The sequence below is a fragment of the Pan paniscus genome, chromosome 21 (genome assembly GCF_029289425.2).
Source record: "Pan paniscus chromosome 21, NHGRI_mPanPan1-v2.0_pri, whole genome shotgun sequence".
Taxonomy (NCBI): Eukaryota; Metazoa; Chordata; class Mammalia; order Primates; family Hominidae; genus Pan; species Pan paniscus.
In genome coordinates this window covers 6104706-6130282 of record NC_073270.2, presented here as the reverse complement: position 1 = coordinate 6130282, position 25577 = coordinate 6104706, and the positions used below count along the sequence as shown (strand labels likewise).

The 25577-nt window shown below is 45.1% G+C and overlaps 1 protein-coding gene across 2 annotated transcripts in view; it reads right to left on the bottom strand.

Annotated features, from left to right (window-relative positions):
* The window catches only part of CDS2 (CDP-diacylglycerol synthase 2), a 71233-nt gene that overhangs the window by 15418 nt on the left and 30238 nt on the right, over positions 1-25577 (bottom strand). For both annotated transcript variants that reach the window (XM_003821346.4, XM_008974811.4), the window contains exons 2-6: positions 8832-8968; positions 7218-7314; positions 5756-5853; positions 3545-3684; positions 58-116 (exon numbers count right to left, since the gene is read on the bottom strand). In XM_003821346.4, coding sequence (XP_003821394.3) covers positions 58-116; positions 3545-3684; positions 5756-5853; positions 7218-7314; positions 8832-8968 — 531 coding nt within the window. The remainder of the gene's footprint in view (positions 1-57; positions 117-3544; positions 3685-5755; positions 5854-7217; positions 7315-8831; positions 8969-25577) is intronic.

Below are 25577 nucleotides of genomic sequence, written 5' to 3'. Positions count from 1 at the left end.
CCTGGAAAACTTCATTTAAATCAAGAATTCTGACACACACGCATGCATTTCCTTTACCATGTAGAACTGCAGTCGATAATGCTTCTTGACCAGACTCAGTACAAACATGCAGAATCCTAGTTTGAGGTGGGAGGAGAAAAGAAAAATGAATTATGTTCTGCATTTATCTTTGCCCTCCTTTAGCTATGTTAAGTGGTTCTTTGGCTAATTTATTCGCAGCAGCTAACCAGTGCACAATGTCAAAGCCCAGGGGAGAAAAACATTACCCAGATAAACAGTCACAAGGAAAAAATAACTCCTCCCAAACAGTAAAAGGAAGGCAATATTTTATAATCATGCAGACCACACTAAACTTAGAACATGGTTCATCAGATAGGAATGTTTTATTCCTAGAACATGGGCCAGCAAACAGTGGTCAGGCCAGCGGCTTGTTTTTATAAATAAAGTTTTATTCAAACACAGTTATGTCCATTTGTTTACATATTGTCTATGGCTGCTTTCAAGCTACAACTCAGCAGAACTGAGTACAGTCATGCTCTGAACAACGAGGTTCTCGTCAACAACACACCACATACACAACAACAGTTCCCTAAGGTTATAATACCCATAGATTATAATACCGTAAGATTTACTAATTACCATATAGTACCTTTTCTATGTTTAGATACACAAATACTTACCATTGTGTTATAATTGCCTACAGTATTTATTTAGTAAGGTAACATGCTGTACAGGTTTGTACTCTAAGAGAAATAGACTACACATTATAGCCTAGGTGTGTAGGAGGCTATACCATCTAGGTCTGTATAAGTACACTCTACGATGTTCGCGCAATGACAAAATGACAACAATGCATTTCCGAGAACGTAGCCCATGGTTAAACGATGCATGACTGTAACTGCAAGAGACCCTATGGTCCCCAAAGCTTAAAATATTTACTGTTTGGAACTTTAATAAAAAGTTTGCTGCCTGTTGTGCCTACAGAGTAGCAATTCTTTTATTCCTTTACTTTCTTAATAGACTTGCTTTCACTTTCCTCCACAGACTCGCCCCAAACTCCTTCTTGTATGAGATCCAATAACACTCTCTTGGGGTCTGGGTCTGGACCCCTTTCTGGTAACATCTTTCTGGTGAACCCCAAAGGGACAATACTGAGGAGACCCCCAACCCAAAGGAAATAGACTGCAGCACTGATTGGCTGACTTTGGTTTTTTTCTGCAATTTAGACTGCTTGTTCCTGTGAACCAACCAGTGATCTCTGGCTGCAGCTCAGAAGAAACAAGAGGGATTGGTGATGTAAAAATCTGAATCAGTATTCTAATTCTGGGAACATATTGCAATCAGCTACCGACCCCGTATCAGCTTGGTTCCAACAATTACCCAGTTCATGGAAAGCCTTCTTTAGTTTACTTGGGATAGTTTTGCTTATTTTGCTTTACTGATATGGAATAGTTGTACTATTTGTGTAGGAATGCAGGATAAGCTTACTCAATGTTCTCTTAAACACTTACAAAATCTTCCAGATACCACTTTGTGTCCGAGCTGTGAATGGCCCTAACCATACTGACACTTTCTGACTGAGCTCCTCTCTACCCTGAATACAAGAGACCTCGATAGGTAGGCAGGAATATCATTGCCCCTAATCAGCCTGAAGAAGTTACAGAGGATGGATCTTCGTCCCTCTGCAACCCTTAGGATTAAGGGTTCTCTTATAAAAGTGATGGGGGAAATGTCAGAGGCATTTGAGCTAGAGCAACTCCATCCTGAATAGGAGCTGGGTAAAATGAGGCTGAGATCTACAGGGTCTGCATTCCCAGACGGTTAGGTATTCTAAGTCACAGGATGAGATAGGAGGTCACACAAGATACAGGTCAAAGACCTTGCTGAGAAAACAATTGCAGTAAAGAAGCTGGCCAAACCCCTCCAAAATCAAGATAGCAATGAGAATGACCTCTGCTTGTCCTCATTGCTACACTCCAATCACTGCCATGGCAGTTTACAAATGCCATGGCAACATCAGGAAATTACCCTATATGATCTAAAAAAGGGAAACATGAATAATCCACCCTTTGTTTAGCATATAATCAAGAAATAACCATAAAAATGGGCAACCAGCAGCCCTCGGGGCTGCTCTAAGGGGTAGCCATTCTTTTATTCCTTTACTTTCTTAATAAACTTGCTTCCCCGTAAAAAAAAAAAAAAGTTTGCCAATACCTGTCCTAGTATTCATAGGGCTGGGAGAAGAGGGATCCACATGGTATAGGGTCAAGACCACCTTTTTATCTCTCTCACAGTGACCTAGATGGTAGCACAGCATGTCCGCAGACCCCTTCTCCAGGAAGGAAAGGAACCTTTACCCATAAATATGCGGAGATCCTCAAAAGCAGTTCTGCCCAGAAATAAGCATGTCGCTTTTCCAGACCCCTTACCTCCCACTGTGGAAGGCTGCTTTCGGGGTCTGCAGCATACTCTCTGAATATCCTCAATGGCAGCAGACCCCTTTGCAGATTTTATATTTTAATAGTCAGGTGTCATTCACAGAAGTATTGCTATCAAGCTGATCAAAAATAGGTCAGATTGACATGGAGGTCAGAACAAATTTTTCATGCACCTCAAACTAGCTTTGAAGGTAGCTATGAAAAACTATCAGCATTATTAGAATTAGTACGTGGCCTTAGCTGAATTTATATTAATATAACGCTTTAATGTTTGTGAAGTTTTAATGTATTTGATTTAATCCTCGCAGTAACCCTGCAGTTTTAGCTCTAGATTACAAAAGAGCTGAGACTCAGAAATATTATGTTCCTAGCTCCCCCTGAGGTTGCAGAGTCTAAGCCCAAATCCAGTAAAATTTCCACCATGCTACAATGTCACCCAAGGCGGTCTCCTAAAATGACTCCCCTAAAGATGGTAAGTTCCTAGATGATTTTTGTTTCGGTCCCACTGCAGAATCTTTGCCAACAGGAGAGTCAGGACAGGACCATGCTGTGCTGTTCCTCAATGGTGGCTGAAACACAGGGGCAGGTGGCACAGGCCACAGTCCTGCCCCTACACTCTGCTTCTCTTAAAAGAGCTCCTACAAGGCCGGGCGTGGTGGCTCCCACCTGTAATCCCAGCACTTTGGGAGGCCAAGGCAGGCGGATAAGTTAAACTCAGGAGTTCGGAACCAGCCTGGCCAACATGGCGAAACTCAGTCTCTACTAAAAATACAAAAATTAGCTGGGCATGGTAGCAGGCACCTGTAGTCCCAGCTACTTCGGGACCTGAGGTGGGAGGATCGCTTGAACTTGGGAGGTGGAGGTTGCAGTCAGCTGAGATGGTGCCACTGCACTCCGGCCTGGGTGACAGAGTGAGACCCTGGCTCAAAAAAAAAAAAAAAGGAAACAGCTGCTACAGCTTAACATAGAGCATCAGCTCTGCTCCCCTGCATGGTCACAGTTAATGTCACAAAACTGTACACTAACTAAGAAATTCCCCAATTCCTACCTGACAGACATACAAAAACAATACAGACACAAGAAATGCTGAACTGCTTAATGCATACCTATTAGATAGAGAGTAAAGGAAATGAACCGGTGGTATTTACTGAGAATCCGCAAAGGCTCTTCTCTCTGGACCAGGGTGAAGAAGTAATCCGTCACTGTCTCACCATAGAAGAAATAGTTTACACACAGGAGAAAGTACCTGTAAATGAAGACAGGTCATTGCCGTGGGGAGCACCCTTGCCTTCACAGCAAGGCAGTCAGACATCCCAGAGGAAGGGACAGAGGGCAGCAGAATACCCCCCACCCTTGAGTCCCCCAGGACAGCTCACAGAGCAACAGGCAGACCATGGTTTCCTGCTCTCTGGTGACACCGTAGGTGAGAAATTTATCTAGAAACAGACAGCAGCTTTCATTCACTCTCCATTTCTCCCAAACTTGAGACTCCGTTTTTGCCCCTTTTGTAGCATTCCCATACCTAACTGAGGGATCCTTGAACCATATGACCTACAAAAACACGCCTCATCCTGCTTCCCCAGTCTCGTTTCCACTCTTCCCAACAGGAACTCCTTCACTCCTATCAAAATGGTTTCTTCCAGCTTTGCCACACCTGTCTGCTGTTCTCCTGCCTTTTTCCTGCTCCTGACATTCTCTTTGCTTCTCCATTTTTTCACTCCTTGCTCAAATGCCATTTTATTCATAAAACTTTGCATGACCTAACATGACATCTGCCTCCCCTGCATTTATTTCTATAGCAAGTAATATGTGATTATCTGACTAAGCAATTAATGATGCATCTGCCTCTCTGAAGCCTGGCTCTGACAAACAGACCTTCCATTAGCGTTAACTCTTCACTTGTGTATTCTCTCTCCTCAACTGGCGTTCATGAGAAGAGAAGCCATCCCTTGCAGCCTCCACAGTACTGCTGAGTATGGGACCATGCAGCCATCACTGTAAACCCCCAGCAAGGATCCTGAGATAGAGAAGAAAGTGGAGAGCTTTTCTTTCCCATTCTTTTTTTTAAATTATGAAGTACAAAAACTCCCATACTGGGTTTCTTTTCTGTTACATGGAAAAAACTTTCTTTGTAAAGTGACCACAGCCAGGAGTCAGGCCTCCTGAGTATGTTAACAAAATGCAAAACACTGCTTTCCAGCTAAAGAACAGCCACAAAAGGGACCTGCATCTTAAGCCAGGTGGCAATCACAATTCCATCTGGAGGCTGGGAGGCAGCCTGTCTGTTGGGTGACAGGAAACACCTCAGGAAGGGGGTGCCCAGCCTACATCTGAGCACATCGGCTTCCTTGACAGTGACCAGGTTGCTGGGGCAAAAACCACTGCTCTCCAGCCGGCTAAGTCATGGCTTCAACCCCTGTATCCCTGCACAGTGGGGTGAGAAGGTCCACATTTGCCCCAGGTCCTCTCAGCATGGTGCAGTGCTCTGCTCAAAAGTCACCACCTGAGAATACTACGGCCAATAAAGCAGAGTTTCAGATCAGAAAGGGGTCTCAGACATGTGCTACAGGTTTTTCTTTTTGCTTTAAGAAAGCTGAATCCTTTCCCAGGAAACGGAGAAAGCCAACTTTCCCAGCGGAGCCCAGATCCCATGCATTCAGTCTCACTCCTGCCCACTCTGGCACTCAAAACACCTCTGATGAAGTAGGGCTCAAACACCACAGTCTGGAAACCAGTAAGTCTCAACCATCTGTCTTAGAGATAAGGAAACCAAGTTCCAAGGATAACAAGCAAAGCCGGCAGCAGAACCTAACAACTTCCAGACAACTCTAGTGGGATGCTGAGATATGACGGCATGAAAAATATACTGATCTAGAAAAACGGGATCATCATGCAGAGTTTAAGGAATCCAAATAGCGAGGCAAACACAGTCACAGAATGCAGCCCATCTGGTTTCTTCTCAGGAAGATTCCAGACTTCAAGTAACTATAAGACTCCTGCAAGGCCAACCACACAGTCTGGCCTATGAAATACTCAGGTCTCAAAGGCACTGTGCGAGTCTGTGGCAATCACCTCTTTTCTCCTGCCTTTTTCTCTTAACATTCTCTTAACATTCTCCTAACATTCTCTTACCCATTTCTTCACTTATTGCTCAAATACCATTTTCTTCATGAAACTTTGTATGACCTAACATGATAACTGCCTCTGCAGCATTTATTTCTATAGCGAGTGATAGAAATACCCACCGTCACTGTAAGTACCTGCCACAAAGCACATCATCCAAATTCTAAAAGCCTCTGTGGGGCCGGAGAGCTTACCAGCTGAGGGTCCTGAACCAGGGCAGATCATACGAGTGGTAGACGTTGTAGCCAATAGTGATTATCTCATGGAAACACTTAATCTGAACGCACATCACCTGCGGGACACAAAACATTCACTGACACCCCAATTCTTATGATTTTTGGAAATGGAAACCAACAGGTCATGAGCCTTCCAGAAAACCCATTATACTTAAGAAAAATATCGGGCCTCCAGTGGTTCTGCTTCCCTCCTCCTTCCTCTCTCATACCTTCCCACAGAGCAATGTAGCCCTCTATGTCATAGGGAGTAGATCCAATTTTCCACTCACAATAAAATACACACCCTGATGTTTCAATTAACTTTTTTTTTTTTTAAGACAGGGTTTCACCGTGTTGCCCAGGCTGGTCTTGAACTCCTGGGCTCAAGCAATCCACCTGCCTCAGCCTCCCAAAGTGGTAGGATTACAGGCGTGAGCCACCGCACCCAGCCAAAAGGATTTTTTTTTTTAAGTAGAGACGAGGTTTCACCTTCTTTCCCAGGCTGGTCTCGAACTCCTGGGCTCAAGCGATCCTCCCGCCTTGGCCTCTCAAAGTGCTGGGATTATAGGCGTGAGCCGCCATGCCTGACCCTCAATTAACTTTATTCTAAAACCTCCTTTTTAACTTTTTATTCTAGAACCTCCCAGGATTCAACCAATCCACTCTCCTTTTGACTCTGAATACTTGAAAAGTCTCAAGTATTCAAAGTCAAATGCTTTGCTCACATGCAGCTGATGGTCACCTGACCCTGTCCAGGACAGTGGGAAGACAGACAGAGCAGCTCTGTGGACTGGGATTTCCTTAATAAAAGCTCTAAGCCCAGAAGGGAGGCCCCAGGAAAACAGGAAACGAAACCAGGAGACATATAGAGATATGCCCAGGGTAAAAGTTTACAGAGTTGGAATAATAAAGTCAGTTTTGTTTGTTTGTTTGTTTTGAGATGGAGTCTCACTCTGTCGCCCAGGATGGAGTGCAGTGGCATGATTTCGGCTCACTGCAACCTCTGCCTCCCAGGTTCAAGTGATTCTCCTGCCTCAGCCCCGAGTAGCTGGGATTACAGGCGCGTGCCACCACGCATGGCTAATTTTTGTATTTTTAGTAGAGACAGGGTTTCACCATGTTGGTCAGGCTGGTCTCAAACTCCTGACCTCGTGATCTGCCCATCTCAGCCTCACAAAGTGCTGGGATCACAGGCAATAAAGTCAGTTTTTTAAAAGAAAAGACACTGAGACATCTTCAACCATAAACAACCAGCCTACACCAATGACCCTCCAGGTGGCTACTGAGAAGTGGGAAGTCACAGATGTTCTATGGCAGAGGTTTTCTGAGGAGCCTGGACCCCCGTCAATTCCTACAACCAACCCAACACCTCGCACTTAAGACAACCGGGCCTGCAGCAAAAACTGAAGGGAAAACTAAAATAGTGTGAAATGGCACTTACGATTATCATCAAAACCATTGGTCCCAGGTAAATGATGATGAAGAAAAATGCAATCATGGCCAAAGTCAGGATGCCTCTCACCCACCAGTTCTTCCATCTAGGTCAGAGAGTAGGGGAAGGAGAAAACACCAGTTAGGAGCCCAGAAAAAAACAAATGCACAAACTCAAGGGATATGGATCTTCCTGAGATGAGGGCCCTGAGCTCAGTCCTTTCCAGATTCACCGTGACGGAAGCACCAGCCACATGCTGGCAGGAGCAGGACCACTAGTACCAATGCCTAAGTCACAACCAAACTTGGCAAAAAATAAACCTAGCTTGTATCTTAAAGAAGGTATCAGGCAAAACACAAACAAAAAAACCAAGGGAAATGTAGTGCCCTCTGCTTCTGTATCCACTTGGATGGTTTCTACAGCTGACTATCTGAAAAAAAAAATATTTTTTTCCGGCAGCAGGATCCTACACTGCACTGCCCTGAATAATTATGGGAATAATAGTAACATTATGCAATGATAATAACAGCTACCACAAATACGCATAATTTTTTTTTTTTTTGAGACAGAGTTTCCTCTGTAGCCCAGGTTGGAGTGCAGTGGCACAACCTCAGCTCACTGCAAGCTCCGCCCAGGTTCATGCCATTCTCTTGCTTCAGCCTCCCGAGTAGCTGGGACTACAGGCGCCTGCCACCACGCCCAGCTAATTTTTTTGTATTTTTAGTAGAGACGGGGTTTCACCGTGGTCTCGATCTCCTGACCTCCTGATCCACCTGCCTCGGCCTCCCAAAGTGCTGGAATTACAGGCGTGAGCCACCGTACCCGGCCTGAGTAAGGTAATTTTATGAGGACTTTACATATATTAACTCCTTCAATCCTCAACACACTTCGCTTTTACAGATGAGGAAATGGAGGCACAGGTCAAACAGCTGGCAAACAGTAAAGCTGGGATCTGAATCCAGGGGTCTGGCTGCAAAGTCCACGCCCTTAACCACTGCACAATTCAGACTCCCAAGGGGACAGCTGGAGGCACACATAGGAACACTGAGATAATGCTTTGGGGTCTTATAATGTGTTTTTGATCTACTCACATAGCTGTGTTAAAAGAACCAGGTTCTCAAGGGCCAAAAGTTTTAACACTAGATTCACCTAGGTTAAGATGTTTCCCAGTTCTTCCTGGAGAATTTAAGGAACTGTTCACAAAGGATGTGAGAGAAACTAAACTCTGAACTGGAAACATGGACTCCTCAGTGAAAAGCAGCCTGCCCATTAATCGCAAACCCAAGGCTGGTTTCCTGTGCTGTGCAGTGTCAGCTGACCTCACCCACCTCCATCCCTCCTGTCCCCTCTTCCTCTTTGGACTGCACTTCCTAGTCCAGTCTGAAGCACCCTTCCGGGGCCAGATCCTTCCAGCCTTGGTTGCCCTCCCCTCCTGGTCACTGTGCTCACTGCCACTGCTAAGCACTAGATTACACTCAATGGAGCCTGAAGCAGTGGCATGGGAGGCTGAGGCAAGACAGCGGGCCTACTCTGCAAGACCACGGGCTCTCTGCAGGCTCTTCCAGGGCACTTGGACATGGTGCAAAGCCCCCAACAAGCACCTGCATCATTAAGCCAGGTTACCTTGAAGACAAGTTGGAAAGGGCCCTATTGAGGACCTCCGGGGTATCATCTGCAGAGACTGGCAGGGGTGCGGATTCTGCCCGGCTCTCACTGTCCGATGCAGTCTCTCCATCTACCTTTGCTTCTGACTCTGACTCCTAAGTGGCAGAAATACAGAAGAGAAAAAGGTCAAAAGTGCCGAGTAGACCATTGAGAAGTCTATGCCTGTCATGAGAGATCTGTGGGGGAAGACTCCAAACAGGGCCTAAGAACCTGGCACAGTCAGGTGATGGGACTGACAGGACTAGCAGCAATCCTGACACTGTTGTGACATGTGCCGAGGTGGCCAGCCACACTCTGCTGGAAGAGAGGTGTGCATCTGCACCGCGTACCATCTGCTTAACCGCAGAGGACAGATCCAGAAGAGAGAGAACATGGCTCCTTTGTATCCAAAGAATGCAAAAGGGAGGCTGGGACCGGTTTTAACAGGAGGCTATCCCTGAGCCTGCTAGGGCAGCCAATGGCACTGACCAGGCTCTCTCAGGGGAAGCCAGGTGGTGAGGCTGTTGCCCCTGTAGACCCGTTAATGTCAACATGTCCCAAGTCCAGAGTGTTATTTCCGGACTTCACTAGAGCACTCTGTGAGGAGGTCAATCACAGTCAGTGTGGACAACGAACCAGACAGCCTACTCCAGACAACGCTTGAGCCAGGACTGGTGCACCTCAGTCCTTTCCCTGCCACCAGGCCCTGGGTGACAAAAGACCCACAGGAAGTCACCCTGCTCCCAGCCTGGGTGAGGGAACCAGAGCCATGCCAGCAGCAAGCTCTTTACCCAAAGTATCAAGGGACAGCCTATTCTGAATCCTAGGAACCATCCTACCATTCAAGTATTTTCTTTCATAGGGGAATTCAGAATAGTTGCTATGAGAAGAGGTGGAGGAGAAATTAAATCACTTAGAGTAACAACACTACTTAGTATCTGTATAGCCCTGCAAGGTCTGAAGAGCCTTTCCCATGCAAGCTTCAGAGCAGTACTGGGAGGAAGGGAAGGGACAGGAGAAGCCCCATTTACAAGTAAGAAATGGGATCTGGGAAGTTCAATGTGTGGCCCAATGTCTCATATTAACCCAGGTCCTCTGACTTCCCTGATGACTGATAAATACACGGAATTGTGACTGTTTCACATGTTCACTGGCCATTTGGGTATCTTCTTTTGTCAAGTGTCTGTCAAATCATTGGCTAGTTTTTCTACGGAGTTTTCTGCCTTCCTTTTTTTATTGATTTGTAGTGGTTTATGTGCTCCAGATTTGAGTACTTTGTGTTACTAATATGTTCTCTCAGACTGCTCTAACCCCCACCTTCACCTCAGGCAAGGTTAGACACCCCAGTGATTTGCTCTCTTAACACTTGAACCTTCTCCCTCTCAGCGCTGACCACAACGGGGACTTTTGTAAATGTCTCCTTGGCTGACGACAAACTCCTTAAAGACAAGAACATAACTTCTTGTTCTCATTATCCCCATGCATGGCACACAGCAAAACACTTACTAATGGATGGAAGAAGAGAAGAATTAGGTCCAGGTGTGTAAAGAAAAACCCAGCCCCTGCCCTCAGGGAGACAGCTCTTTCTAAATTAATTTACAACTGTGACAAGACAGAGGGCCTTAACTAGTGCAGATTAGCAAAACAGAAAAACAAAACAGATTAGCAAAACAGAGGGCCTCGCCTAGTGCAGACTGCTGATAAAAAAGAGACAGCTGGCTTTGGTAAAGGCCTGATAAAGACGGCCTCATCATTAGGATCCAAGGGAAAGAGCCACAGCTTCTGAAGACAGAGACTGCTCCCTACTCTGCCACAGTCGAGCCAGGTGGCTCTGGATAAGTCACCCAAGTGCCTCTGTACTTTGGCGTCTTCACCTTATATAAGGTAAGGACCCTCCTTCCCATGGGGATTCGTTGAAGCGACATAACCAAACTCTCACCCAGGGCTGTGTCCCAGTACGCCACTCCAGAGGTTCTGAAACACAGTAAGGTCTCCAGAGTCGTCCCTCTCCAGGGAGACTAAATGAAGACAAAGCATTCACAACAGCTGTCCAATCTTTATTTCAACATTGACACCCACACACCATCGGCAACCACCAGTTGCCAGTAATATTACGGTAATCATTGCGAGTTACAAGGTAATGATGCTGCCTGATCACCTGGTTTTGACCTCTAAAACCTCGGGGCTTCAAAATGCTAGCACCTGGACCCCACTGAGACTCCCACAGATGCATTCAGGAGCCTCTAGAAGCTGTAGGGACTGTGCTCCAGAGCAGCAGGTGAGAGGGCACTCACACACAGAAAGCCCGGCACAAGGTTATTTTTAACTTATCCATCCTGTTGTCAAGGAGACTCACAAAGGCTGCTAGTTCCCCAGGCAGGGAAGGACAGGAACGGAACCCAGGCAGCGTCCTGCGAGGGAGGAGCAGGCAGCTCCAGCTCCGTGCTAAGAGCCTCTCTGGACCTTCCGTTAGCCCAGCACTGCATCCTGCAACACTGTCTAGACCTGACTCCTTCCTTGTAGGAAGGGGTGAAGTGAAGAGGGGTATCCAGAGGCAGAGAGTAGTAAAAGGAGATAGAGAACTGTTACAAAGATATCGCAACTATTGTTACCAAGACCTCAGGGGGACTGAGCTGAACAACTAAGAAATGAAGTATGTGTCGAGGAATTTATCCATTTCTTCTAGATTTTCTAGTTTATTTGCGTAGAGGTGTTTATAGTATTCTTTGATGGTAGTTTGTATTTCTGTGGGATCGGTGGTGATATCCCCTTTGTCATTTTTTACTGCGTCTATTTGATTCTTCTCTCTTTTCTTCTTTATTAGCCTTGCTAGCAGTCTATCAATTTTGTTGATCTTTTCAAAAAACCACTGAACAAACAAGCCTGAAAGAGATTAACTTTCTAGGTTTTTGCTACCTTTAAGTGAGTAACTCCAGGTTCCCTGGGCCTCACCCGGGCCTACTGAGGAAGCATCCTCTGAGCAGGAAACCAACACCAACCTACAGACCACTCTCTCCCACATGCTGAGACAGGGCCGAACAGGTGCCAACGGCAAATCCCTGTGAGCGGGGAAACTGCACAGCCTGGGGAAGACACAGAGGAGGAGGGGGACAGGTCAGCCAGCCACCTGGCTCCTGATGTCCTGTGGACGCCAAAGGGAACAGAAACCTGAGAGAACCTGGAGGCCTGCAGTCTTCCAGCTCCTCCCCACCCCGTGGACAAAGGCATTCTGCTTGGAGAAACAGCTGCTCATACCCAGGAAAAGGAAGCTGAGTGCCAGCGGCAGCTTCCACAGAGGGTCTGGAAGCAGGCAGGGACCTGGAACCCATGCTCCTTCCCACAAGAAAGGTGGTACATGTTGAACACGTTCATCAGTTTGCTCCTCTGGGGCACAGCGAGGTGGGGAGATGTCAAGAAAAACTTTCTGCAGAATAAGGCAGTGGCCAGTCCAGGAAAGCAAGGCCCAGGGCCATCTCTGACACTCATGACACACAGCACAGGCCTCCATCCTCTGGTCTTCAGTGGCGAAGGAATCCCTGTCTCGGAAGGTTGTTGGGATGACCAATGCGACCCCGATGAAAGGCTATGAAAACTATAAAGTACTGAATAGCAGCAGGTGCCTGCCGCACTCCCCTGAGTAGCCTGACCACAGCACACAGGACAGAAGCACGAGACCCTAAAACACCCACCCCAGACAAGCTGGGCACCCTTCCCAAGGAGAGCATCAGGCCTTGCTGGGGCCAAGTGCTAATAAATGATCTGGGCACAGCATTTGCCTACCTTGCTTCAAGCTCTTTCACACTGGTAGCCCCGACTCAAAACTGTGTAAGGTGGTGTCTGAAACACAAAAGCTACCCATTAAAGCAACAGTCCATGCTAGCAGACTCTGAAGCTGAACCATCTGCCAAAGTGTGGGAGGAAATCTTAGAACTCATCTCTACTTACCTCATTCTTCTTTTCTTTCCCATGTATGCTTTGTAATGGGCATTATCAAGACATATGCATGTGTTCATGAGTGTAAACTGGGAACATGGTAAAAACACCATATACATGTCAGACACGGCGGTGTGTCAGAGGCCAGGAGTTACCTGTTCACCACTGCACTAAGCAGTGCCTGGAACATAGCAGGTGCCCCAAGATTTGTTGAACTAATGAGCTAATTAATTCTACTTGACCTATGATGGACCAAAGTGTCCAGACTACACTGAGATATGATAGTACCCACTTTCCTGCTCGTGTGCCTGACTGGTGCCCCTGCAGCAGCCCTGGCAGCAGGACCAGACCAGCGTCCACTCCTGCCTCACTCCTGGTGGGTACTGAGACCAGCACAGCAGGGAGAGGCTGCCCTGCCTCTTCTGACTCATATCCACCCAGCTCCCAGGCACCCCTCCTCCTTCCTTCCCTTTCAATCCCGAGGGCCGGGAACAGAGGCCAGGTGGGGCAGACCCTCTCAGGTTCTCTCTCAACCACCGCCTCCCACAGTTCCTCAGCCATTTCCCAAGGGGGCTGTAGTGCTGGTATAAACAGGAAACAAGAGTGCTGCTTTAAAGGAAGGGGGAAAGCTCCTCTGAGGGCCCACCCCTTTTGGTTTACACAGACCCTCTAGAGAAAGGCAGAAGCACTTAGGATGAAGGACACATGGAGTGTCCTGTGTACCAGGGGCTCAGTTAAGAGCCATTAGCATTTTTGGAGAAACTCATGCTCAGAAAGCTTCTCCACCAACTGCCCAGAAGCTTCCCCACACCCAGCACTGACCCAAAGATCAGAACACAACAGAAGCAAGAGAAAGCAGTGAGGGAGGGCCAGAGGGAGCAGTGGGCAGGAGGGGATGTTCCTTGTGGTTAAGGTCTGGCTTTTCCTGGGGAGGGACCTAGCTCAGTCCAGAACAGCATTTGTGGAACTCATTTTCACTATCAACTCTCTGGGAAGAAAACCCTGCTGTTTGGGTTTCCTGCCAGCCTGGTGGGAGGCTTCCTGGACAGCATCCTTCTGAGGCTCCCTTTCGGTCTTCACTTGGTGCCAGGGGCCCACCCTCCTACCTGGATATTTCTCAAGACTCTGACACCCAAAGTAGTGATGGTCAGTGTTTGACCCAAAAAAGTGTGGCTGTGCCCATGGCTAGAGAGAATCCCTTGGGCACTGTGTCAGGCTCCACACCGGTGGAACCTATCCTACCCTATACCCCATTTCTTTTTTTTTTTTTCTTTTCTTTTTTTTTTTTTTTTTTGGGACAGAGTCTTGCTCTGTCATCCAGGCTGGAGTGCAGTGGCGCAATCTTGGCTCACTGCAGCCTCCACCTCCCGGGTTCAAGCGATTCTCCTGCCTCAGCCTCCCAAGTAGCTAGGATTACAAGTGCCCGCCAACACGCCCGGCTAATTTTTATATTTTTAGTAGAGATAGGGTTTTGCCACATTGGCCAGGCTGGTCTTGAATTCCTGACCTCAGGTGATCCACCTGCCTCGGCCTCCCAAAGTGCTGGGATTACAGGCGTGAGCTACCGTACCCAGCTCCATACCCCATTTCTTTACCAGATAATGACTCAGCTCTGGACTGCACTAAAGAAAACATATTAATATTCTGTTCATATTTGCCTAAGAGGAACTAAAAACTAGGGAAAGAAAATAAGCAGTACCATCATTCAGCTTTTCTTCTCTTTTTCTTTCTTCTTCAAGGAAATTTCATTAAAAGGCGGACTTCAAGGCACTGGTGGGTTATGCCTCCAACAACTCTGCCTTTCCCACTGACACTGCATTCAAATTCACAAGTTTCACTGACTAACTTCATAACCTACACAATTTTTTGCACTGCTTTATATGCAAATTATCAACTTTCTCCTGGAGGAAAGTCATTAGTCTAAGCCTAACTTTTCTGCTGAATACCATGGCCTCCATCTTCTAGATCAAGCCCTGTGACCAGCTGCCAGGGAGGGCAACTCCCCACTCACACAGGATCCTAGGACAGAAATTACCAGAGATGGGTTTATCCTTAATAAGTGTCAGGGACTTAGGTGGCCCTCTCAATGAAAAAGCCAAGTAGGCTTTCATCTGAGTTCCTACTGAAAATAAATATACATATATACATATATATACATATATCTGACCAGTGTGTGACAGCATCCATTTGTGTGTGTGTATTGTTGGCAATAACAAAGAAATAATTTTAGCCCTAATACTAACTCCATTTGACAAGTTCAATTGTCAGAACAAAACACCAAACAGAAGGAGGACCCCACTCTGAATGAGTTCACAGTCATCCCCAGTATGGCCATACCCTGTCCTTCAAAAGCCTCACAGCAATAATGGGATTCAAAGAAAATGTATTCAGCTACCCAGATGGACAGCTTCACTTCTGGCATCTCTAACAGGTTAACTGCACTCAGAGAAAGGACAAGAAAATACATGAATGTGGCAGATTCAGCTTCTTAAAACCTAACTGGCTGTGAGCCATTTTGTCTCCAGATAAAGCTATTTACAAAGGACCACAGGGGACTTGGTAGAGGACACAACACTGATGGCAAAGGACAACTGTCCCCAGGACAGCCACACTCGGAGTCAGCCATGTGCTTGCCATGCCTTCTCCTCCCACCTCCTCAGAGACTCACTCCATTGCCCTCTCCATCTTCTCATCTGTCTCCCTCACCACAGCCCTACTTACAACCATCTAGGCAGGCTCAACAAACAACTTCTGACAGCTCATCCAACCAATGCACTTTCTTCCCCACTTCATGGGTAAACCTCTGGGAAGAGCTGTCGACATTTCATGTCCCCTCCCTGGCTGTGCATCATTCCTCAAACCACAACAACCCAACTTCAACCCCACCTGTTCCACTGAAGCAGCTCTCCCAGGTCAACAAGGACCTTGTCACAAACCCACCAGGGACTCAGTCCTCACCTCGTTCAATCCCTCAGCAGCTTTTAATGCTATTATTGAAAAACACTCTTCCTCTGGCTTCCAAGCAGCACCTCCCCCTGGGTTGTTGCCTGCCTCTCTGGCCAGGCATCTTTAGCTGGCCTTCTCCTTAGGAACTGCCTCTTCATCAGCCTGTCCCTTCATTTGAGGGTTCCTTGGGGTTGGTCCTAAGCTCTCTTATTCTTCTGCTGCCTCCCACTCTCCCTGAGTTTTCCCATTCATTCTCATGCTCCCTGCTGTCTCTTCTTGAGCTACAGACCCTAAATCCAAATAACTACTAGATGTCTCCACAGACACCTAAAACTCACCATGTGTCCAAAATCAAGCTCATCATCTCTTCCCACAAACCTCTTCCTTCTACTATGTGACTTATCTTAGCAAATGGTACCCTTTCCCCGAATTTGCAAGAGAACAAGGTGGCCATCACCCTTAGTGGCTCCTTTCTCAGCTTGTAGATCTGTCACCAAGCTTGTTCATGCTACCTCCAAAACAGCTTTCAGTTGCATCCACTCCTTATGCCACCTGTCATTCCCTTAATTCAAGCCAACATCATCCCTCCTGAGTAACTGCAACAGCCTAACTGGCTACCTCACCTTCAGCCTAGAGTCCACTCCCACCTACACTCTCGCCACTGCAGCACGAGGACCTTCCCAGAAATTCTGATTGTGTCACTCTCCATCCTGAACCCCTTCCACAGCTCCCCAGTACCTAGATGACAGGTCTTCAAAATGGCATACAAGCCCCTTGAGATCAGGGTCTTATCTACTCATCCAGCCTTATCTCTTACAGCCATTCTGAACTAGAGTCAGTTTCTAGAACAGGTTGTACTTTCTTACCTTTAGGACTTTTGCTCCTGTGTTCCTACCTAAAACAGTCTGCAAACCACCCTCTACTAAAACCCACTTCTCTTCCAGCAAATTTTCATTGATCTTTTAAGAGTTCCCTTTCTCTCCAAATCTTCCCCAACTGCCTGTGTGTCCCAGCGGCCCCTGTCCTTCCTTAGGAGTGCTCCCCACCATGGTTCATGCCTGTAATCCCAAAACTTTGGGAGGCCAAAGTGGGAGGATCGCCTAAGCCTAGGAGATTGAGGCTGCAGTGAGACCTGATCATGCCACTGCATTCCAGCCTAGATGACAGAGCAAGACCCTGTCTCAAAAAAACAAAAAACAAAAAAAGACGGCTTCCCACACCGCATAGTCTCTGCCTCGAGACCATCATCTCTGTGGGGGAGCCATGTTGACTTCCTCACCACTGTACCCCCAGCACCTGGCCTGGCACCTAGAACCACATCTGCATAGGCAGCCACAGCCAATTATGCTGAGAGAATCCAGGGTTTGCTAAAGTGGCAGGTATAGCTGGGCTACATATAGCGTAGGCCAACAATTCATTTTTGCACTCAGTAGCACTAGAGGAGGCATTTTAGGGCTGCAGCCAGCTGTCCCACTGTTTATCTCCCCTTCTTCTTAGACATTTGTGGCCAAATGTATCCTAAGCGATATGGGGGTTTCCAAAAAAAGTACAGAATCTGTATGTCTCAGAAAGGATGAGGAAATCCTGTCTGAAATCCAGCTTCTAGGAATGCAAGGCTTTCTAACTCAAATACGTACAGTTGTACTGAGTCCCAACCTCTGCATGACTGCCAGTCTCATACATTAAACCCATAATTTTTGTGACAAGGAATGATCAGGAATCCTTTCTCCCAACACTCTCTCCCACCTTGCCCATTGAAGCCTCCTTCTGGAGTAGATGCATCTGTTTACTAACAGCAAGCATATAACTATAAATATGAAATAGCTGCAGGAAGTACCAACCTCCATCACAAGTCATTACTTAATTCAGAACAGAGACTATCAGAGACAAGAAAACCACTCAGGTCCCCAGGAGGCTCTGCCAATGGCTCTGTTCTGATGACATCACTTGTTTTCCTATTGTCTTCCAGGGTTAGGGGAAAGACACCGAAAATCAGAAGCCCCACTGGAGTCCAACGGGTCCTTCTATTATCGGTTCCTTAGTCGGGCACCTCTATTTAGTATTTAAGGGAAAATGAGTTTTCAGCCTTACTGGGGAAGGAAGGAATTTTTTTTTTTTCAGTTTATTAAGATAAAGCTCTCCCAAGGAGGGAGTATGTCTAATACTGCCAAAAGATCTAGTAAGATGGAGAAGAAAAATATATTCGCAATCTCAAAACTGGGCTCAAGTGTGCTCCCCAGACCTCTGTCAGGAAGCAGAACCAGGACAGCTGCTGGGCTCCACATGCGACGAGCCCCTAAATCATAAATCGCCATCTGGTACCTGCTTCACTGTCACTCACCTCACAATAGTGCTTTCTACAAAGATTCCTAGACAAAATAAGTAGACATGAGAGCAAATGTCCCCAGTGTCTCATGACACAACCTCCCCTACTCCTGTGGGCAGACAAGCACCCTGGGGCTGTTTACCATATTGGAACATTATATTGTCACTTTTGTAGTATTCCTGGTTTATAACCAACCATCATGGAATCAAGTACCAATCAAATAGACTCTAACTATTCAAGGGAGAAACTAGTATGTTTCTCCCTTGAAGAACATGGAATTAACAGTGTTCTCAATCCCAAATGTGTCATATTAGTTATAGAAGAAATTATGGGGTGGGTGTGGTGGCTCGTGCCTGTAATCCCAGCACTTCAGGAGGCCAAGGTGGGCAATCACCTGAGGTCAGGAGTTCAAGACCAGCCTGGCCGACATGGTGAAACTCCGTCTCTACTAAAAACACAAAAATTATCCGGGCGTGGTGGTGGGCACCTGTAATCCCAGCTACTCGGGAGGCTGAGGCAAGAGAACTGCTTGAACCTGGGAGGTAGAGGCTGCAGTGAGCCGAGTTTGCACCACTGCTTTCCAGCCTGGGCGACAGAGCTAGACTCTGCTTCAAAAAAAAAAAAAAAAAGAGAAGAAATTATGAAAGCCACAATGCTAAATAGTTTCTTTCTCTTTTTGATAAATCACTAAGGATACCTGGAGAAAAAATTAAATTGAAAATGAGAAAGTCTTTGAAGAAAGATTCCTAATGGCCAACGATAGGACAATTTGAGCATTAAAATAATAAAAAGTGATTTAAACCCAAGTATATGAAAATTTATGAGTTCATAATGATAACTGTAAGAAACTACTGGCCAGGCGCAGTGGCTCACGCCTATAATCCCAGCACTTTGGGAGGCTGAGGCGGGTGGATCACCTGAGGTTGGGAGTTCGAGACCAGCCTGACCAACAGGGAGAAACCCTGTCTCTACTAAAAATACAAAATTAGCAGGGAGTGGTGGCCCATGCCTGTAATCCCAGATACTCAGGAGGCTGAGGCAGGAGAATCGACTGAATCTGGGAGGTGGAGGTTATGGTGAGCTGAGATTGAGCCATTGCACTTCAGCCTGGGCAACAAGAGCAAAACTCTGTCTCAAAAAAATAAATAAACAAAAATAAAAACGAAACAAAAACACTACTTTGGCCACCTTTGAAGGGTGCTGAAACACCAAATCTTTTTTTGAAAACCAGTAATTAAAAGGAAAGAGCCTCCCTACATTGCCCAGGCTGGTCTCGAACTTCTGGCCTCAAGTGATCCTCACGCTTTGGCCTCCCAAAGTGCTGGGAGAATAAGCATGAGCCACAGTACCTGGCCATCAAATTACTTTCAAATATCCATTACCCCAGCAAAGAAAAGTCAATGTGGCCTCAGTATGATCTCCCTAGGCTCTGGAGACTAAAGTGCATCTTCAAACATAAGTAAATAAAACAACCTCCATGCTGCCAAATCAGACAGATTCATCTTATCATATATCTTGGCAATGTCAGATCTAGTTGACCATTTCCTCCTTGAAACATTCTCCTCTCAGCTACCTCCATACCATACTTATCAGGTTCTCACTCTACCTGACTGGCTGCTCTTTCTCAGTCTCCTGTGACTTTGAAGTCTACCTGACTTCAAAATGTTGAATGGGCCCTGGGCTCAGTTCTGGACCTACCACACTCTCTCCCTAGGTATCATCATCCAGCCCCTTGGCTTTAATTACCAATTTCATGCCAATGACCCCAACATTTGTATCTCCAACCCCAACTTCTCCCCCAAGCTTCAGATTCGTATTTCCAACCACTTACTGACATCTCCACGAGAAAGTTCTTACAGGCATCTCAAAGTAACACATCTAAACAGAACACTTTTGACATTGTCCGTAAAACTACTGATCCTGAAGTCTTGCCTAGTCAATCAGTTGACAGCACGCGAGTCTATATACCCTGCATAAGCCAGAAACCTGAGAGGTAGCGATTGAATACCCCTTAACCAAAATGCTTGAGACCGGAAGTGTTTTGCATTTCAGAGTTCTTTTCAGAATTTGGAATATTTGCATTATACTTACTGGCTGAGCATCCCTAATCAGAAAATCCTAAATTCAAAATGCTCCAATGAGCATTTCCTTTGAGCATCACATTGGCACTCAAAAAGTTTCAGATTTTGAAAATTTCAAATTTTTGATTTTGGGATGTTCGACCCTTAATTCTTATCTCCCCATCTTCCCCCGGGTACTGGACATTGCAGTTGGTTCCCTCCTAAAAATCCATAAACTATTTCATGGTATACAGCAGCTTGTACAGTCTACTTATTTTTAATTCTGCCCCTCTGCCACAGTGATAGGTTCATGAACAGGCATTTACCCCAGCCTAAGGCAATGTGCACCTTGACTGTTTTGGAGTAGGCACTTGACCCAAAATGGTACAAGCAGTTCAAACAGCAAAAATAGCTAATGGCATTTTAGGCTATATTAACACAGGCATGGTCTGGTTCTAGTTAGCGTTAGTCAAACTTTACTTAGAGGCCAAGTACGTCCAATAGAGTGGTTAAAACAGTAAGGAGACAAAAAAGAGCAAGACGATAAAATGAACAGATGAAGAAACCAGAAGGGCTAAGCCTGGAGACAACTGGGAAATGAGCATACTCCACTGCAGTACTGAAAAGGAGAAACTAGTTTTATATCCCTAACAAGGAAAAATTATTAGGTAAATTACGGTAAATCAACTTTCTGTGCAGCTATTAACAAGACAACTATAAACACCGTGCAGCAACATGAAAAAGGCAGAATATAAAACTATGTCTATACTGGGTTATACTACTTACACAAAGTATGTGTCAGTTATCAATGGATTGCCTCTCAATGTACGTGTCAGTTATCAAATGATTGAATCCTTGGGACTCTGCTGGGCTTGGATCAATCCCTTTCAGGTCCACTGCTACCTCCAGGTTTTTTCAGTATAGAACTTTCTGCAATAATGGAAATGTTCTCTCTATACTGTCCAATATGAGAGCCACAGCTGTGTGTGGCTTACTGAACAATTAAAATGTGGCTAGCGAGACTAAGGAAGTGAATTTATGTATTTATTTTTAATTAAATTTAAACTGCCACACACTTCACATCCACTAGAGTGGCTATTTTCGAAAAAGAAAAAAGAAAAACCAAAATAACAAGTACTGGAGAAGATGTGAAAAAACTGAAACCCTTGTGCACTGTTGGTCAGAATGTAAAATAATGCAGCTGCTATAGTAAACAGCCTGGCAGTTCCTCAAAAAATCAAATATAGAATTACCACATGACTCAGCAATTCCACTTCTGGGTATATACCCAAAAGAACTGAGGGCAGGGACTCAAAGAGATATTTGTACACCCATGTTCATAGCAGCCTTATTCACAGTAAACAAAAAAGTAGAAGCAATCCAAGTATCTATCAACAAAGGAATGAACAAAATGTAGTATACATATACAGTGGCATATTATTCAGCCTTAAAAAGGAAGGAAATTCTCACACATGCTACCACATGGATGAACCTTGAGGACATTGTGCTAAGTGAAATAAGCCACACACAAAAGGACAAATATATGATTCCACTTACATGAGGTACCTAGAGTAGTCAAATTCATAGAGACAGAAAATAGAATGGTGGTTGTCAGGGGCTGGGGGAGTGAGAGGGGAGAGTTGTTTAATGGGTACAGAGTTTCATTTGGGGAAGATGAAAATATTCTGGAATGTTTGTTCTGGTGACAGTTGCAAAACAATGTGAATGTACTCAATGCCATAGAACCATACGCTTGAAAATGGTTAAAATTATCAATTTTATGATATATATAATATTTAGCCACAGTAAGAAAAGGTTTAATTGGCCACATGTGGCTAGTGGCTACTATACTGGACAATGCAGACAGTCTAACAGCTGTATCCACCCCAACCTGCAACCAGGAAGAAAACTGCTAAGGCTCCCCAAAACTCTGGTTCCCCTACTACTGTGAGGAGGGGGCTAGAACCCCCAACACCACCTCAGCGACCTACAACTTCTAGTCCTCAACAGCCAGGTGAACAGGATTCTGAACAAGGTTCAACCAGTCAAGGACAGACCTACCCCTTCAGCAAGCATATGAAGTGTTAAGTAGTTGCAGGGCTAAGAAAAGACCTGAGCAAAGCCATCCTCAGCAGAGATTCCGGCTCTCCCCTGCCTTTCTTTTAAATTTAATTCAGTGGCCAGTTACTACTCTGCCTTTTAATAGCAGCAGCAACAGATAAAACAGTTGTGATTCTCGCAGCATCAAATGGCAGTGGCACAAACAGCTCAGCTTCATCATCATCGGCATATGGGCAGCCAGTCAAAAAGTAAAATGAAGAAGGCATGTCAACCACTCCAATATTCTGAATCTTGCATTATTTTTCCCTCTTTTTTAAAAACATAAGGGCACTGAATCACAAGGATTCTGAGTTTTTACTTCATTTTTTAAAATGTGTCAGTAATTTATACTGCTAAGATGTACAAACTTTACACAGGTGCACAACCCCATTTTTTTTAAGTAAAAACAGGGGAATTATTTAACAAACTAGCATTGGTTTGCTTTTTAAACTGCACATTATATGGAAATGACCTAAAAATTACTAGAAACATCTTTCAAAAGAACCCAGTTTGGTATATATTTTGTAGAAAAGGTTTGTGAATAATGTAACAAATACAATTTTTACAAATCTGTTTTGGGGGAAAAGAGGAACAGAACAAAGCGGTTACCATCTGCACAGGCATTATTATTCCTTTGACATCTTGCTAATAGTCTGTTAATGAACATCAAAACATCTAAAATTTTCTTCTGATGCTTTACAAAGATTCCTTACACTTGTTTACATGCAAATCATCCAAAACAAAAAGAAAAAAACTATAATATACTTTTAAATTACTGAACTATAAAATTTTAACAAAATTTCATCTTCAAATGAATTTATCAACATCATTGAGTCATTTTTTGATGCTTCTCTGTTCTACATTATCTGACATAAAATTTATGTCACACACTGGGGCCTGTTGTGGGGTGGGGGGAGGGGGGAGGGAAAGCATTAGGAGAAATACCTAATGTAAATGACGAGTTAATGGGTGCAGCACACCAACATGGCACATGTATACATATGTAACAAACCTGCACGTTGTGCACATGTACCCTAGAACTTAAAGTATAATTTAAAATATATATTAAAAAAAAGAAAATGTAACACATTAGATTTCTGATATTAATTTGAAATGAATAACAAAATTTAGTCAAGTTTGTAAAGGTTTTAAATGTTTGATAAAACTTTACTACAAAAAAAAAAATTCAATCTGATTTTCAAAGCGGCTTGCTTATCCTTCTGTTCCATCGCAAAGACACATGGGTTAAAGCAAGGTTTTCCTGACATCAAGTGCCTCACCCTCACCTGTGCTGAGATAACAGCGGGAAGGAGTCTCAGTTCATCTTCACTGTCAGATTTAAATTTTGTTTGGAGAACCCCTAACGTATCAGCAGAGAACACAGTTTGCAAATCACTGCAAAACACCACCATATATCTCTGACAAATGAGTTATTACTACTTGAGGATGCACCTTGTAAGATACAACGATCACCCAGTATTAAATTCCTACTGTGTCCCCAAACCGCCAGCTGCTCAGAAATTGGCTGTGTTCTCATTCTGTCACTCCAACCAGAAACTGGGGTACATAGTGGTGGCTCTGTTTGTACATATCAAACCAAGATTCACAAGCTTTACTGTTAATAGAAAAGTCTACTTATAGTCTTATATCCTGAAAATATGTCATTTGACAACCTGGAGACCAGAGTCAAACAGATTCCATTATAATCTGGAAACAAGTGAAAAATCTTGGTGAGATTTTACAGGGTTGTTTAAAAAATGATGACCTAGGCCAGGCCCAGTGGCTTACACCTACATGTAATCCCAGCACTTTGGGAGGCCAAGGCAGGTAGATCACTTGAGGTCAGGCGCTCAAAATCAACCTGGACAACATGGTGAAACCCCGTCTGTACTAAAAATACAAAAAAATTAGCTGGGCGTGGTGGCAGGTGCCTGTAATCCCAGCTACTCAAGAGGCTGAGGCAAGAGAATCACTTGATCTCGAGAGGCAGAAGTTGCAGTGAGCCGAGACTGTGCCATTGCACTCCAGCCTGGGCAACCAAGAGCAAAACTCTGTCTTAAAAAAAAAAAAAAAAAAAAGACCTAAAGCAGGAGCCAATCTTTTGGCTTCCCTGGCCCACACTGGAAGAAGAATAACTGTCTTGGGCCACATATAAAATACACTAACACTAACGATAGCTGATAAGCTAAAACGAGCAAACAAACAAAAAACAAAAAACTCATACTGTTTTAAGAAAGTTTACGAATTTGTGTTGGGTCGTGGGTCAGACAAGCTTGAACTAAAGGACCTAAAATGATAATCTGTCAGTAACAAGCTCCTTCAGAAAGAAGTGAAATAAGTGCCTGCCACCTACCCCAATCTGAAGTCTTGGCCTACTGTGGTCTGCATATTTATGTCTCCCCAAAATTCATACGCTGAAATCCTAACCCCCATCTCAATGGTATTAGAAGATGGAGCTACTGGAAGGTGATTAGGTCATGAGGCTGAACCCCTCATTAATGGGATTAGCACCCTTATAAAAGAGGTCCCAGAGCAATCCTTCTTCCACCACATAAGGACTCAGTGAGAAGCCCTGGATGAACCAGAAAGCAGCTCCTTACCAGACACTCAACCTGCTGGCGCCATAATCTTGGACTTCCCAGACCCCAAAACAATGAGAAATAAACTTCTGTTGTTTATAAGCCACTGAGCTCATGGTGTTTCATTATAGTAGCCCAAACAGACTGAGACATGGCCTCTCTTTCCCTGCCCAGGCCCCAGGTCCCACATCTTCCAGTGCTCTCCTATGCCAATCAACTCCTCCTTTCTCTGCCTCTACCATCATGATCCTTTCTCTCAGATTTTTTTCCACTCTTCAGATGTTTGTCCTAAAACCATTTTTCTTTCAACTCCATTTGGCCTGGAGCCACCAATCCACTTCTCCCCCTCTTTACTTCCAAACTATTTTACAAAGTCTGCACCTACCATATGTTCCCAAACTTCCTGAGTCTGGCTTCAGCCTACACTGTGTCAGAAAACCGTTTCCTGAAAGATTAACTGCTGACTGTCAAGCCCCACACACTGTTCTCCAGCATCCTCACAGCCATCTCAGTAGCATCCAACCAATCCTTGCTTTGCGTACCACCATTCCCGCTCCCACCCAGATCCCTGGTGCCCTGAACATTTAGTGTCTTACTACCTAGCTTTGTTCCACTCTGTGCAGTAATGGTTCCTTTATTTTGCTTTGGAGTACTCCTCCCACCCCCTACGCCAAGTGTAGGCACATAATTTAGACCTGATTCATCAGAGCACTGTGCTCCCTTGACCACAGTGACCAGGTCAGAGATGACAAGAACACGTAACAGCAATTTCCTGTGCTTC